The sequence below is a fragment of the Notothenia rossii genome (genome assembly GCF_949606895.1).
Source record: "Notothenia rossii genome assembly, chromosome: 9".
Lineage (NCBI taxonomy): Eukaryota > Metazoa > Chordata > Actinopteri > Perciformes > Nototheniidae > Notothenia > Notothenia rossii.
Genome location: NC_136907.1, coordinates 13321666 through 13339332, shown reverse-complemented (window position 1 = coordinate 13339332; position 17667 = coordinate 13321666). Strand labels below are relative to the sequence as shown.

At 40.3% G+C, this 17667-nt stretch overlaps 1 protein-coding gene across 10 annotated transcripts in view; it reads right to left on the bottom strand.

The window, feature by feature from the left end:
• Positions 1–13711, bottom strand: part of crebrf (creb3 regulatory factor) — a 28938-nt gene extending 15227 nt beyond the window's left edge. Inside the window, exons 1-5 of one of the 10 annotated variants that reach the window (XM_079649864.1) lie at positions 13557–13701; positions 11925–12003; positions 4429–4662; positions 4215–4340; positions 784–962 (exon numbers count right to left, since the gene is read on the bottom strand). In XM_079649864.1, the coding sequence (XP_079505990.1) occupies positions 784–962; positions 4215–4340; positions 4429–4437 (314 nt within the window). In that variant the 5' untranslated portion in view covers positions 4438–4662; positions 11925–12003; positions 13557–13701. Of the gene's footprint in view, positions 1–783; positions 963–3770; positions 4052–4214; positions 4341–4428; positions 4663–11924; positions 12004–13398; positions 13415–13552 lie in introns of those variants that run through there. The other 9 variants (XM_079649866.1, XM_079649867.1, XM_079649869.1 and 6 more) reach the window with 9 other exon arrangements.
• Positions 13712–17667: the final 3956 nt, after the last annotated feature.

The window sequence follows — 17667 nt, the reverse complement described above, 5'->3', positions numbered from 1 at the left end:
TTGATTATTAGCTTTAAAAAAAAATCACCTTATCAAGCAACTAAAATGACCATCCCACAGCCTTCAGCCACCAGTCAAGATGCAGTTTACATCCATGTCTGTCCAAAATGTCATCACTGACATCATTTAATCCTATTAAACAAATGTGTAAAATGTTCACAATTAGCATATGAATTCAGTCAGGCCAAAAGCATGTGTGTTTTGTGACCTTTGACCATTCTTATCTTTGAGTTTTTAAACAATAATAAAGTGCTATAGATAGTAATGTCAGGCTTTGGATGAACAGACAAAAGTTGTGTGGTTAATACATCGCTGGTTTGGGGAATTTCCAGTAACTTGCCGCCCATTTAAGAGAGATTTAGATTTTAAAAAACTAAAACAATTTGGGATCCAATGGAAGGATTTAAGAATTTGCGCTTCGGGTGAGGTGAGGCACCCTCCGCAAGATTAGGCCCCCTCCGCGAGGTGAGACCCCACGCAGTCCGCGTGATCTGCGTGTAGGGAGGGGCGGCCCTGCAAGTTCCTCAATCCAGCTTTAAAAACAGACAAGTCTTGTGGACCCTTAACCCAACCTCCTGTTTCTGATCAATACCATGCTATTAAAAAAGGCACAAAATGTAGAATCCAAAATTGTTGGCAATCCACTTTTAAAATGTGTGAGATGTGAAAAACAGTATGACATTTGAGTTTCAGTGAATTCATTTGTGTAATGATGTCATATTTACTTGCTGCTGCTTTTCACTCGATATATAAGCCACAGCATATGAATAAATAATCCATTACCTGGTGAGGTCCTCCCAGTAGGAGTCCCACTGTTCGAACGCTGAGCTGCTGTGGACCGCCTCGCTCTCGCTCAGACCCATGAGCTGGTCCACGCAGCCCTCCACATCCTTCCCTCCATCGCCCCCCACTCCGGGGCTTTCGCTGGAGGGGCTCTGTCGGTGGGTGACGTCTCTGTCCTGCTGCAGAGAGGAAAACATGGAGGGATTCAGCAGCTGGTGGCTCAGAAGACGGTTTATATCTAAATGATATTTAAAGGAAGTGTTTGCAGTAACTAACAACAAAGTAACAGAATCTAGAACAGAAAATAAGACCATTTACATTTTTAGAAAAAAAATATATATAAAATATTGGGGGAATTTGACAATGCACGAAGGTTATAAAAGACGTGTCCATGTCAAACCATTGGTTTTGCTGAAAATATCTATAATATTTTAATATTGTGCAAGACCTTTTTTTTCTAGAGGGCATCTAGGGTTGGAAATATGACAAGCAACAGCAGAGTATTAGAAATGATAGGTTTGATTTTAGGATTATTACATTTTGAATTAATGTTGCACCAATGACACACTATTTTGAAAGGATTTGTAATTCAGTGTGAGTTAAAAAACCTTTTGTTTAGTTTATTGTAGCAATATACAGTTCTCAGCCGATCTTCCAGGAACTAAACTGTTTGTCATTTTATATAAAGAAACTCTTGTGAAGTGTCAGTTTTCTACATGGCGAGAAAGACAACTTGGCAGAGATAATTGCACTTTGACTTTATATCGCTGTCTTCTTGTCATCATGTGTTTTCAGTCAGAAGGGTTTAGAGTTAACCATTATATTGTAAATCTGTTCCATATCTTAACATATCTAAGCTAACAGGAGGGTTGAAGATAATTGAAAGATCCTTTTGAAATCTGTCGTCACAGTAACGCCTTACTATGGTGCAAGAAATGGACTGAGTGGGTGAATCACTTTTGTTTGACTACAGCTGATGGTAAATTAAGGCAGACACCTGCAGCTGACAGGGTGACAGGGGAGCCGTCTCCCATCAGCCACCTGTGAGCCCGGCAAATGTCACACGGCTGATAAACAATTAGGCATGGGCCTCTCCGTTTTAAATGCCACAGAGTTGCCACTGTTTTCCCCACTAGCATGACTATGACTGCGAGGGAAAGTATTTTCATATTATTGATTAGTGAAGAAGACCTGTTTTTACTCTGAAAAAATATCCAGCACTTCACTAACATATTCAAAGATAATATAAATGAACCCTTCGTTTACCTTTACTCTCAAAATGGTTCATATGCATGTTTCTTCTGGTGATTACCAGGCACAGACATTTTGTACGTATTTAAATGTTGCAAAATGCAGGATTTGTTTGTCCTTATTTATAATGAACAAAACGGGACTACGGATGGAAATGAGCTCAAAGCTAAAATCCGGCTCATTTATATTTAGTTTAAAATGTTCATTAATGTGAACTGTCCCAGTTCAAATAAACGATTAAATGAAATGAAAAAACATCACAGCATGACTTACGCTTCTTTGAATTCTCTCTGGTGTTTCTGTGGAGCTTGTTGTGCAACATGTAACTTGATCGTGTTTTTTTATACGGGTGGGGTTACTTGTGCCGAGCTGGGAGTAACTGTGACCACTCGAGCCACGCTGACAACGGTGTGAGTGTTTTTCCACTGAACTGCATAGCAAGGTATGAGAAGCTGTTAATGAGGTGTAGGGGCTGTGCTGAATCTTGAAAACACCATTAGGATTCTGCAGCTCTTCATCCAACTGTGGTAGTTTCTGCTTTTACTACTCCTCCCTGCAGTATTTAAAGTGGATCATTACTCACTAAATAAACCAGAAGATGTCCTAATCTTGGTGTGCAGAACTGTTTATATTCAAAGATAGCAACTCAAACAAAGCTTCTCTAACTTTGTAGTATACTTACCACATTTTCAACTGGTGTTTCACAGTAAAAGGCAGGAACGTAGACGTTAATCTTAATCTCGAAATACAGAGATTCCAGTTAGAATCACCGATAAGGTGTCTGGTATCTCCTCTATATTTCTTATTGCTGCATTTTAGTCGCTTCTTTAAGCCCGCGTCACACTGTCCCGAAATTGACACCGGATGGACACACGATAAAGGAAATGTTCAACTTCGGCTCTGATCGTAACAACATCGGGCCATGCGTGAGGGCATCTTAAGCCGTTGTATGACCGCCGGTGGAGTTTCTCAGGCTCCGGCAGCAACTTCGTGAGCGGTGGCAAAATCTTTGGCATGCCAAAAAATTGCCGAAAGAACTTGCGAAGGTTTATTTTCGTGTTGAATTCGTGGTTCCATTTTGCCCTTCGTAAGGCCATCGTGAGGGCATCTTGTCAAATCGTGTCATCTTCGTCTTTACTTTGTGTGATCATCGGTGCCATCGGGCATTTCTCGCCTCACGAAGACGATACAAAGGAAACAAGAAGCTGCCCGATTGTCTTAGGAAGGCAACACGACTACGTGAAGCCCTCGCAATGCCGTCGTGTAGCCATTATAGTACGATGACATCGAGATGGGACCACGGTGTTGGCGAAGACAGCTGAATTTGAGTAGCTCAAGCGTTTCGCATGTGTCATGGTAACGTGGCCAGCCTCAGAGCATCTTCCTCAGTCAGTCCTGAGCAACTCTACAGAGCAGAGCCGTGTGTAACTCCCAAAGCTGCAATCACAATTAATCACAATTCAGTTCCTGCAGAATGGCAGACTTTGATGATGAGACAACCAGGAAAATGCACCTCAGAGAACATGAGCAACTCTTACAGGCCCAGCACCTCCTCTTACACTTTGTCATTTCTTGCTATTTGTGACCTGCTCAATCGAAATCAGTAGCAGTGATGATACCTGTATTAAGCAGGTAAAACAGGAACATGAGGACACGGTGTGCTATGTTTCCTTGCAGATCACTTCTCTGGTTGTTTTATTGCACAACAAAATCATGTAAACATATTATGTAAATACCATCGGGAGGTCACGTGACGCCTTCGTGACCTAGTTCGAACGCATCGTACTCTCAATACGATGTTGTGTAGCCATCGTGTGGCCTTCGTTTGTCCTGCGGGTATACTTGCTTCGGCTGTTGCTTGGCTGTTGACCAATTTCGGGGCCATCTTCGTACGAAATTCACAATTCCATATTCGTGTGTCAATCTGGTGTCAATTTCGGGACAGTGTGACGCCAGCCTTAAGAAAAGGGTATTGGATTTTGACGGATGATCTTTAAACCTGGATCCTTCATTCAGATGCAACTCAGAGTCAACTCAGCGTGAGCAGCTGTGAGCGATCTAAAAGGACGGTAGACCAAGTCTGATGAACACGGGGCATTTTAGCTAAAGATAAGTTATAATATTAGTTTCATAATTGTGTGTATGTGTGTTTGTGTGCGTGCGTGCGTTTAACCACTCACCAGTTCATACATGAAATCTGGGTCAGAGTTGGAAGCAAGCAGGTCGGTGCTGGTGAGGGCCTGGTCAGCAAAAGAGTAGTTCTGAAATGCGTCAGCAAAGGGAGGCTCCATCCCAATGATGCTGGGCTGCAACACAACATAAATAAATAAATACTAAAGTAAATAATAAAAGTAATCAGCACCAAAACCCTCTTTGCTGTTTGGTGCCTCTTACCTGTGGCATTGCCAGGCAAAGCTAAGAGCTTTAGCTGGGGGGGATCTCTGGGCTCTTCTGTCCAGTCCCAGTGGTCTGAGGTTGTTGGATTAGCACAGTAAATTACTGCTAAAGGACAAGATGTTGTGAATGCAGCCTGCAAGGCTGCGGGAAAGAGGAAAAGGGGGGATGTCAGTATTTGGGCCTGGTCTGGTCTGTTTTCTTGTGATCTGCTGTTCTCTGTATGCTTGAGGTCTGTGGTAAAAACAGAGAGTAGACAGAGCAGAGGTATAAGAATCGACAAATACATAAGTCAACAGTAACATCAGGGCTCTCGACTAACTTTTTTCAACATCCTCCCGGAACCGTGCCGAAATACAATCTAAGCCGTCCTGGCTGGATTGTCCCGAATTTAAAATATTAGTTTTTCTACATTATCATTAGTTAAAATCATTCAAAGTGACCTTTAACATAAATAAAACATCATACAAATCATTAGATGATAATTCATAAACCTTTTTATTTGAGTAAATCAGTCAATCACATGAACAAAGGCCAAATATATTTAAACAAACACACAAACGAGAAAATTACTCTAATATTGAATCAAATCGAGTCCCATCCAATTAACAAAAAAATCCAACACTCTGTCCTTAAGACAGAACCCAGAGTAACCACTAACCAGGAGGACAGTCTGTAACACAGTCAGGAGACCTTTACAAACTGCCCCGCCCCCTCGCACACAGACGCGGGAGAGAGATCTCGTCTGGATTGGAAAGCTCGAAAATACATCATAGACGCATATTCTAGTCGTATTGCATATTAGAAACGGAGTTGGATAAACTAAAACTGCGATATAATGTTTATGTAGCAATACTACATATGACATATATTTTTTAAATGTCTCCAGTACCGATAAAAAGTCAGATAACGTCGGAGCTTAACGTTACCACTGTCGTCAATAATTCCGGCCCGGGCGGAGCCCGTTTAATACGGGGGCTCGGTACCCATCCATACATGGGGAGAGGCGCAGCATATTGCTAAGGACTAAATACGATGGAGGGTTCTCATCTCAGCCTTATTACCCATAGGGGATGAAGAGGAGTAAGTAAATAAAGAGGCCGGCGCTCCAGGGTCTGGTTCTGCTGTGCGTTTTTGTGATGTAACGGTAAACCCGCGAAATACACACACTCAGTACATACTGTAGCTAGACCCGCAAATTTGCGGGCCAGGAATTCGCGGGCACAGCCAGCTGTGCAGTTGGGTGACAGCCAGCGGCACAGCTGTAGCTACGTACTGTGTGTGTGTGTGTGTGTGTATTTTGCAGGTTGCTAAATGTTTTGTGTGTTTATGTTGACAAGGAGGTTTAATAACTGTGTGCTACACAAAACGTGCAGTCGGTTTCATTTTCATCGCCGTTTGTAGTAGAGTTAGCAGGGTATTTTTATTTTAACTCTCGTCCCAAATTCGTCCCAAGATTATTTTTTATCCTCCCCGACACTATTTTTTTCGGCCCCGGGACAACGGGACGTCCTTAAGCTCGAGCCCTGAGTAACATGCAGGTACATTTCCAACACAGCTGAAGAGTTTATTTGTTTCCCACCAAACTGCAAAAGGCCTACAGACTTGAAATGGCTAAACTGGATTTGATGGAGATTATTTATCACACCCGCACCCTCAGTATCTATGGCGGGCTAAAAGTCAGGGCAGATTATGGCCTGTGTTGTTTCTCAGAAATTGACATGCACAGAAAGGTTTGGTTGATTTTTGAACCAGAAGACATAAACAATATATTATGATCCACTAAAGTTAGGTACAATATGAGACTAAATTCCCTGTTTTCCTCACCATCTTGACTGAAAGAGACCTGGAAGGGACAGTTGAGCGAGATTCGACTCTTATTGGTTTATGTGCATTTTCTAGTATAGAAAGTCATTTTTAGGGATAATCATTTTTGCCTCTCTGAATTACACGGTGAGAACTACTACAACCAGTCAAGTAAATGTAAATGGTAGCAACAACTCAGTCAGCCAGTTATTTTGATTTGTGGTTTGCAAAAATGTGCTACACGTATAGAACTTCTTCCATTAAGTTGATTTTTTTTTGTGGCTGATTTAACAACCCAAGGCATTGCACATAATTAGAAATTTTAAAAAAAAGTAGAAACATCTCAAAATAGAAATAAACCGGCATTAGAGAGTAGAAAATATACAGTAGATTGTGAAGATAAAAACATCTATAAACTAACTGACAGATATAACACTATTGAAGGGCCAATGTTCATGGAAATGCAGCTGGGGCAGCAAATAGGTATGGTTGCAAAAATAAGCTGTAGGAGGTAGCGGGCTAACAATATAAACCATTTTCAATAAACACTTAATTGCCATTATTTATTAACACTGTCTTTCCATTCACTGCCAGCTATGCAAAACTTCTCCCTCTCTGCTGTCTCGCCATGCAGCTGCATAAACAAGGGCATAAACAGGCAATAACACAACAGCGAGGGGTACATCTCACCCTCTCTTAAATGAAAATGAAGGGTTTCACTATCTCACAGTTCAACAAAGCTAATTCATTGCCGCCCCTATGGATTGCAGATGTTAACTAGTCACTTTTGCAGAGTGAGCGCAAGTGAAACTACGTAGAATTCCCCTTTTGGTTTTTGAAAACATACGCTCTTCTTCACATTAAAGTCTACTAAGCAATGAAACAGCCAGGCCTGTGTTTGTCACATAAACAGGTTCTGTATCTTTAGAGGAAGACATAAAGGATAATCCTTGTCCCAGTGCTGCTAAGAATGCAAAACGGTTGCCTCTGGGCCCCCCCTCTCTAGTGATAACAGCTGGATAGGAGGCTGGGCTCTCTGCCTCCATCTCTAGAGCTGGACCTAAAGTCAACACAGCACCGAGCCGAGCTATCGTAATCTCATCTTTCCTGTCCCTCCCGTCGACTACTGCGTTCACCGACGCAAATACACTACTGACCTGGGGCCTGTACGATGAGGACTGGGTTAGCAAGCTATCTTTGGGCTTGACTAAGGGGCTGGCTCACGTTTAACTTAGGTAGATCGTAGGGATATTGACAAATTGTTATTGATTAAGCTTTACGTCATATGTCTACAACATTTCAGAAAAGCTCGAACAAATGTTCCAGAGACCCCCAAATGACGTCTTCAAATGTCTTGTTATTCCCAACCAACATTCCATAAACCAAATATATTAAGTTTGCAATGATATATAACAGCATCCAGCAACCAATATTCACAATTATGCGAGTACAACGACTTCAGCAACAGATGATAAATTGTTGCTGGTTAACTGATTAATCAACTGACGTTTTCAGGTATGGAATAAAGTTAGTCTCTTTAGAACTGCTCATGGTGCAAAGGCAGAGATGGGGTGTATGGCATTAACGAATCTGTTAATATTGGTCCGGATTTACTCTTCCTTGTCTCTTCGTCTAATCAACAGACCGAACTTGCAAGCGCAGGTAACAGGAGCTCTCTGTCTACCCAGCAGCTGCCGGAAGTTGTTGAGAGAATAAGCCTCTGAGAAATTTGGTGTGAACGCCAGTCCCCGCCCCCATTACATGTTCGGAAAGCACCGATCTTTTCTCTGAACCAAACTGCCTCTCAACATTCCTTTAGAGAACATCAGATTTGTTTGCGTTATGCTTTACCATCACTTGGACCCTCCTCTAATTCTCTGCTTGTTTCTCATCCTCTCACTTTCCTGCACCTCCTACTGACTGCAACGCTTGGACTGATCTTTTCTCTGTGCCTTTTTGCTGCTTTGCATAGCAAATAAATGAGAATCTGCATGGAGACATGACCCCTGCAGTGAACAGCTGACACACAACCGTACACCAATCCCACTCCTCCGAGGCCGAGGGGACAACATCACTTCCTCTCATTGGGTGCTGACTGACTCAGATGAACTTCTCACCCCTGAGATCTGTCCCCCATGTGTGAGAACACATTTTGCATAGAGACAGGAAGTGTCAGAAAACACGTTGGTACAGGAAGAGTACAAACGTGTTTGTAAAAGCAACACCTTATCAAACACCAAAGCACATAAAAGCACTCATGTATATGCATGCACAAAATGATATATGTACAAACAAACTCTCTTAAGGACCAGAAGTATATTTTAAATCTCAGCCTCTGAACTACAAATTGTGATCATTATCGTGCTTTTTCAATTTCCACTTCCCACCAGGGCAGCTGTGTCTGGTGTACTAGTATCAGAAGCAGAATGAGGAAACATATGGCCCGATCACAACAGTGAACGCCAACATTGATCCAGACTCTTTCCTATCACAGAGGCAGCAGAAGGCTGTACAAACAGTGATCGTACAAACATGCAGAAAACAAGTCGCAAACACTCCTCACCTCTCCAGGCAAAGCTGCACTGAATACTTTGCAGCAGCATGATTTCATATAATCCAGCTCACTGCTTAGTGGCAAACACAGGCTGCAATGTGGAGCAATATATTTATGACCGAGCGCGACAGCCCCCTGAAAGACAGGAGCTGAATGTCTCTCTCAGGCTTTGGTCTGATTTACTTTGGTGATGAAAACTGCCGGCAGTACATCTTTCATTTGAGTTATTTTACTTAAGGGACTTTACTTGGGTTAGAGCATAGACTGTATATATATATAAAGGGTTAGAATCAAGGTTTAAAAAGGTGGGCTTATGTCAAAGTACAGCTTCAATGAGGATTAGTCGGCTACTCACATATGAGACTATTGTTGATGGGAAAATGGCTGTAAATGCTGTTTATCTCAAATGTTGAGGGCTCCTGCATTAAAGCAAAAAAAGATAATCTAGAAAGTAATCAGCAGATGAATACATAATGAACTTAATAATTAGCTGCAGCTTTTGTCAGAGTTCAACATTTCAGATTTCCTCCAGGCCTATTTTTCAGGATAGATCAACTTTAGAGGCCAAAGTTTCTCAAAAGGACAGATTTCTTTGCAGTATCATGTTTCCTACAAATGTGCAGTTTGCTGAATCAATGTCAGGTTCACACCGGCGGCTGTTTACAATTAGATCAAGACACGGACAACGGCTTTTTTTACAGCATCAGCTGGGGTAGCAGCATTATCTGACAGATAAAATCAAATGTGTTTCACCATGCCTGTTATAGGATTAACGAATGAATCCAGTGACGGAAAGTAAACTGTAATACAATGTTGACAATTAAATGGTTCACAGTTCATCAGTTAGAGCAAAATACTTACAGCTGGTTACATCTAAAAACTGAGAGATGTGAAGCTTCATACTTTTATAAATGTGGGTTTTTGGTAGTTTGCTACGCGAGCATTTTATTAAATAACTAAATCAATAGATGAATCTTTAATGAAAGTAATTATTAGCTTGAGGTCTAATTTAATGAAGAAAACATAATTTCCCAGTCATCAATATTGTTAAATATTTTATACACAATCAGGTCTGGTAAAAAAATCACAACAAATAATCATATTTTCAACATCTGTTGCTAAATGTTTCCTCTCTTCCATGTTGCTTCAGGTCTGAACAAAAAGAGGAGTGTAGTGTGCTGAAAGCTTCACTATCATGCAAACAGCCCTCATTCTCCGCCTCAAAACATTGGACTCGATCCAAGTAGGCCAATCAGCCGAGTCTTAGCTGGAACGAGTTTCCTACTGATACCAGTCGCTCCCAGATTTCTCGCAAAATAGCAAACAGATTGCTTATTGTGAGAGAAGCTCTGAAAAAAATCGCGAAGGACAATTAATCACGAGTCCAAAAGATTTGCAAAAATGGATTTTCACTAACAGCCAATTGGGCTTCAAGGTTTGGGATTTTTTTAAGATAATTTTTCAGGCCAGTTATTTGACATGTACAACTGGCCCGTAAGTAAGCAAATACATGCAAGCGAGAAAAGTAGGGCTAGTTAAATATTATTCACTATGTATCGATTGTGTATCAACTTAAAATCAACAAGGTATTTAGAGTTCTAAAATTAAAATGTGTTACTTAAGTTTTGACTTATAGAAAAGGGTTCGTATATACCATTAAGGCCCAGATACACCGGCCCGAAATCGGCAGTAAATGGGAGTCAGGCCGAACATGAGCGTGGGCACGCCCTATTCGGAGTGGTGTGCGCAGAAACGTCGGGTCTTTTCTGCCGACCTGACGCCGGCGTCGAGAACACCACCGGAAGTCGGACAAAGGGATAACACTGATTGGCTGTTCAGCTAGCGAATCAGTGCATGAGAAGCGTTAACGGAAGTGAGGGAGGTAAACAAATGATTTAACACAAGCGTGAGTCCAAGGGGCTGCTAGCTCCAGTACCTCCCGTTCGTCCTGCTCCTGTTCGTTCATGTTTTCAATGGACGAGAGTGAAAATGGAAAGAAAAACGCTATTTGTTGTTTGTTTATATCACGGAGTCTGTTCTTCTTCTCTGTCTTCCGGTTGTTGCCTCTTTTGAATGATGAATACACATTACCGCCGCCTGCTGGTAAGGAGAGTTATTGCCACTCACGCATGCGCAGTTCATACGTGCTCGGCTCGGATTTGCGGTGTGTTCCAGTGCGCGAAGTCGGCAAATACGCAGGAGAGTCCGGCGACGCAACAGTCGGTGTCTGCGACTTCTCAGGTGACTGGCCGGTGTATCTGGGCCTTTAGAAGTCTTTTGTTCATATCATGATAGTGTTTACAGTTGTATCTCCAAGCTCTTCTTGGCAGATTAATTGGATATATTTATGGTTGGAAGTCAACGCTAGTGAGAACAGCCAACTCATTCACCAAGATGCACCATGAGTGCAAATTCTTTCTTCAGTTCACCGAGCGGCCCTTGCACCATAGTACTGCAGCTCTTTAAGACAGCCAAGTCATTGCTGCTGTAGCTATTTTGGGCTGCATCCAGGTCTGCATTTAAAAATACTTGCTAAACAAACTTTGATGGGTAAATTCATTGTGTTTTTGATTAAGTCAATGATACTCAATTCAGTTAAATAGTTCCGCATATACAAAACAATCAGCATTGAGAAGCAATCGTCAGGCATATGTCACAATTGAATGTTATTCTTTGATCATATGTCTAGTTATAGTCCTCTGCAGCTCTGTTACACAAATAATGCACACCTCCAGACGGATTACTGTAAGCCAGTGGGTCCAACAGTGAGTGGTCATACCAAATGTTTACTGTGAACAAGGTTGATTCATCTCATTCAATTAGGAATACTGATGATACAGAGTTAAGGAAGTAAAAGTATAAGAAATATTTTACTAGTTATGAGGAAGTCTGACGTGATTTCAAGTTTACTGAAAATATATCAGTGTCTTAGAAATTATTTGAACATTTACTTTTCATAAACAAGCAGTTCATGTTTTTTTTTTATATTATTTCTCTAAGATTCAAAATGTCGTCTCCTGTAATCTCTTACATTTTGAATCATCTACTGTAACCATACATGAACATGGTTGCAAATTAATCTTGAAAATAATAGTAACAATTAGCACTTGGGTAAAGAAAATAATGGGAAAAATACCTTGAATTTGATGCATGAGATGATTTGAGATATGCAGTGTACCAGCCAATGTTGATGGTATACAAATATTTATCCCACACTGAAACAAAGATGATAGTTATGGATGACCAGCTTTAGTACAAACACAGTAAATGCATATAAAAGTAATAGTGCTTTCAGATTAACAATTCCGTATAAACAACCACTATGCCAGTAGAAAAAAAAGGTAAGAAACAGTAGTTCAAATGAAAAATATAAAAGATCATCACAAAATGACATCCCAGACTATCTATGTGATGGATTCAATTGCTTTGAAAAACACAGCCTGACAGCACACACTTCTACATCTCGACATCCTCACAATCCCCATCCAACAGGTAGTTTTAAATACCAAATAAGCAATTATAAACGCCAAAAAAGACATAAATGCTACCAGATCATCCACAGGCTCTGCACTCAAAACAGATCCTCGGGAAAGCAAAACAAATCTCAATCTAACGCAGTGCAGCGACACCCACGTAATCCTTCATTCCTATTGGTCAAGCGGAGACAAGGTCCCCCCTCTAGGCGTTCCAGAATGGCCGCTACGACTGTCAATCACGGCAGCTCCTTCATTTTAATCAGCCCTTTTCAATCTAGGTTGAGGCAGAAGATAAACAAGTTGGAGGCCTACATGCCCGTGGCCTAGATAGCTTTATTAAAAGAGATATTTAACGTCAAATCTACAAAGTACTATCAAAGAACTCGAACACAACACCATACGTGAATCCGTGACTTTCATACATAACATGAAACTGCCGAAGTCCGTAGATACAATTATAAAACTATGTTTTGGTGGAAAACCAAACAAACGAACATCATATAGATATTGATACTTAGTTTATTTCACCAGTGGAGACATAAGATTGATTCAACTGTATTTCTAAATTACATCTCATGGAAATTTCTGGCTGTGTCGAGCCTCTTTTTTCAGCACCAATGGCTGTGTCATGTGTTGGGGGGGGGCGTGTACCTCACAGAGAGCTCGTGCTGTCCTTAAAAGACTTCTCTGTTTGGCATTGCACAGAGGTATTCTACCCCAAACACAGTTCAATTGTGTTTTTGACCGACTAAAATGTCATTGCCAAAAAAAAAACGAATTGAATAAGAGGAAATAAATATTGGAAGAGGTGTGGCATTCTTTGGATAGCTTAAAAGTCGAGAAAAATCGTTTTAAAGAAGTGTAGGTTTGAACCATATGTCATGTTACAACGTGATAGAAAAAAACTGACTAATTAAATGACGAAAACAATTTCAACAAAATCTGCGGGACCTTCATTTTTTTACATTTAGCGCTAAGACTCGTTTTGAAGCCTGCGTCAGCTGCATTCTGTGCGTAGACAATTCCTGCAGAACGCTTAATTCACTAAAATACACATTAATTGTATATCTTGCCCTAAACAGTTTTCTTTTAAATGCGAAAACTGACAAATCTTGCTTGCTTTTCTCCATGCACCTCTCACTCAGTATGGCCTCCGTCCGCCCCCTTCCTCATGCAGCTGCACACACAACAACAGCCTGTCGTTAGCTTCATAGCTAATCCTGCACCGCAGAGAAAACACATATCTGCTCGGAGAACTTCCTCTAAAACGGCAGAATAACACTCTTACCCACTTTTAAGGCGCCCACGCATACATCTCGCAAGGTGTCGGTTCTCTTGTGTGTTGCTCTGTTGGAAATAACAAGGCCGTATTTTTCAATGGAGTCCACACGCTGCTACAGTTCTCTCTCGGGTTTGTTTTGTTTTTCTTCTTCCTGACGGGTTCCTGGAAAACGCGTGACTACCCGACCACGTGGTACGGTGCTGGGCCAATAGGAGCAGAGCTCAGGGGGCTTGGCTGAAAACATTCGTGCAACATTTCACCAGTTTCAATATGCTGAAACAATGCTGTAATGAAAGTAATACTAAAGTGCAGGTCCCCACATATACTTAACATCATTTTGATTAAAACAATCTTTATTTTGTTTAGTTTGCTATTGAATTATGTTAATTATAAAGTCTGTGTCAAAGCATTTCTGCCATCATCTGCCAGGAGTACAAAATGTACTTGTGGAGGGAAAATTTAAATTCACTATTTGATAACCTGTATTGCATTAAAGTGGCAATTGGGAAATGTATTGCTGTGATGACTATAGAATAATATTACTTTATGTGTTCAAATTCCCTATAAGACTCGCTTTCTCTCCTCATCCAGCAAAACAAAAAAGGTTCTGGTTGTCATCGAGACAGCTCAGCTTGGGGGGGAAGTTGTCTGTTTCCACTTTAAAGGTACTCTACGGAGCTTCTGACCTTTAGTAGCACCCTGGTGCAAGTGTTTCTGTGAGTTTTGAGCAGCCTTTTGTCTGTTATCATGCAAAAGGACAAACATGCATGTGGGTGACAAGATAAACATGTATGCCGACGGTTTAACAAGCTTCCACGGATTTAAAGGTGGCAATCGAGCAAGACTAAACAACAATACAACATTTTTTTTTTAAATAGCAAGACAACAAAGTTGACTGATCAAAAATATGTAGCCTGAAGCTTATTGCACTAGTTGCATTTATTATATTGTTCTAATGTTATTAAATGTACGGACTGAACAAAATGAAAGAAACAAGATCAGTGCAGTTCAAAATAATAAACAAGGTATACTGGTCTCCCTCAAGATTACTTAAGGGAGAGCTTTGGTCCACTCCTGCGTATGTTGTGGTCCCACATGAGATTATCAAACTGATCCTTAAACCAGACATCCCATTCTGCCCAAGCCTATTTTAGGTGATTGTCTCCCTCTCAAAGTCCTCCTTGCAGCGTAGACAGACATCCCTAAAGCTGAGGAGAGAGATCATTCAGAGTGGTAGGCGATTACACCACACGTCAGGTGTGGTTCTTTTAGACCAACCAGGTGAGGAAGTATACTAAGAGGTCAAATTACTTCCCCTTCTTTAAAGGATCTTGGAACCTCTGCGTATTTGGCTCAGATCCCCAGGAATCATTTACACCTGCTTGTGACACTCAACTACGTTTTCATCCACCAGTTAAGTGTTTTCTCTACATGCTGTGTTTACCAACCAGGATCATACTTTGTAAGTGTTTTCCACTGCTCAGATGTATAATTGTGTATTCTTGGTTGTATTGCATGTGTCCTGTCTCTCTTATGCTGCCACATGATGTATCTGATGGGTTGTCTGTCCTGTTCAAAAAAAAGAAAAACATAAAAATATTTTGATTCACAAAAAAGGAGGGGAATTTACTCAGCAGGTCTGTCAGGCCCCAAGGATTCACAAACTGCATTTAGGTGAGTAACGCTGAATGCAAACAGAGACTTAGTTTACTTTCTATATGCTTAACATTGATCTCTTTACTATATTTCTGTGCATATTTCTACCTCATATGTGAACGTTCTCCCATTCCTTGGACAGTTTTGCAAACTTTTACACATAGATACCATTCCAAATAAAAATGCACAGCTCTTTTGTTTGAATTCAGCTAAATATTTAGCATTTCTATACATATTGTATTTATTTATAGCAGCTTTACAACTGCAGCTTTCATTTAAATTCCGACATATTTTGTCCTTTCTCATTTTCGTCTGTTCTTTATGTGTCTTGAATTATTTCCTTTCCTCTTACTATGTCTACTTTATTCAGAAAAACAAATTCCTTGTAAGTGAAAAACTACTTGGCAATAAACCAGAGCCCCCCCCCCCCCCCCATTCATTGATTACTTCTAAATAGTGGAAAAGATAAGTTAAAACAACTGCCTGATTCCCATAAACTGATTAACATGGTACAAATCTCCTTTGATCTCTATCCACAGTAAATTCTCTAGCTTTTCCAAGCGGTACCGCCCTTCTTCAGTGGAAAGAGAAACACTATGACTCAGTCATCCATATGTGATAAAAAAAGACAAACAAATTTCTAAAAACAAAGAACGTTTCGTTTTTAGAGGGAGAAAAGGTCACAGAGAAAGAGACATCACTATTTTCAGTGTGACTCAGCTGCCTTAAGTCATGCCAAACAGCCACAGCAACGGACAAAATAATATCACAAGATGCAGGAGGAAATATCTGAGTGACCTCCGACCTCCATCCTGCAGCTGACAGAAAGTGAGAGGATCTCCCTCTCTATAGGTGCAGCTCTGCAGGCCTCCACTGCATCGATCAACAACAGAGAGCTCTGCTAGGCTGGAGAAGCATGTGAGAGGATCACTATCGTAGAGAATGGGACGAGAGTGTGAGTTTCTTTGGTTAGTGTGTGTGAGATTTGGAGAATTTGTGAGCTTCTTCAGGAATAAGACGTGTTTTACAACTAGTTCTTGCAGGGCAAAACACATATTCAGTGTGTTCTGGCGTACTACATAAGTATTATCTTTTTAAATCACTATCTTATATGTTATTCTTTTTGTTTAAGTGTTGTAAAGCAATTTGGTGCTATACAAATAAACCATAATATTATTATCTTCATTCATTGTAAGCGTTAACCCTCTGGAGACTGGATTATTTAACGTTTGTTTTTATGTCTTCACTCCACATGCGTAAATTCTTAGCACAAACTCAGCTGTAAGACTTATATTTTTGTATAAAGTATAGAATTGCCAGAAACACCAAATTACAAGAAAAACGATATTGGTGCCTTTAAAAATCCCAGTATTTAGGTGATATTTACGCAAAATATTACGATAGAACATTTCAAGGTTGAAAACAATTGAGTTTCACTTTCAACATGCTATTAAATATGGACATTTTTAAAAGATAAAGCCGTGCCGTAATGAATTCATATGTAAAATGATGCATGTTTATGTACCATTGTAAATCAATGAACATATGGTAAAAGTTAATTGAAAATATTGTTAGTTTAAAATGTTGTTTATTATGTATTAAGTTGTTTATTTAACAGTCATTACAGATATTCTGTGTGTAATACTTATTTTGTCCACATGTGGCAGAATTGAACTATATCCCATGTTGGTGATTTTGATCTCTCCAAGCTTTCTTCTAAATGTGTTTTCACGGTTTTTCACATATGAATTAAAAAGGACTTGGCAAACCTTTTCTTTACCTGTTCTTCACTTGTTCTTCAGTCATACAAAAAGTACAGAAATCCACCAGAAGGTTTTTGTTAACTTGCCTCTCAGGTCTATGTAACTAATTGTTTATGAGAGTATTTTTAAACCGTGGCAATGCTATTTTTATTTCAGTAAAATATCCCAACACAGTTTCTAGCTCATTAACAACATACAGAAGAGGATTTTAAGTGACTCATTTTTCTGAATGTAATCATATGTTTGAGTCTCGGGACACTTTGTTTCAAATGTTCCCTTCTGATCATTTTATCAACATCGCAATTGTGCTCTTGTTGCTGGGAAGCCAAAGCAAGCTGAGACACAGAGCCCATTATTCACTGCATGAGAGAAAACAGACTGCTGTGGAGAAGACGATGGGCTTTGTTGTAGACCTCTCCATGGTTGCCAATATCTTTTAAGTTTTACATTCTTAAATATGAACACAGTACACAGTGAATCAATGCAGGAAAAATACAGGCTATATTTCAAAGCAAATTGATATTTCTCCACAATAAGCAGACATCTGTGTAAAATCAAAAGGTGGAGCTTCACGGTCAGATTTCAGCTCATAAAAACCAAAATAAATAACTGAGTGTGTAAATTATGCTGATTCAGGATCTCATCATTTGAACCCAGTATGAAAAGGTCCATCGCACTGAAAGAGCTGCAGCATGCTGTCCA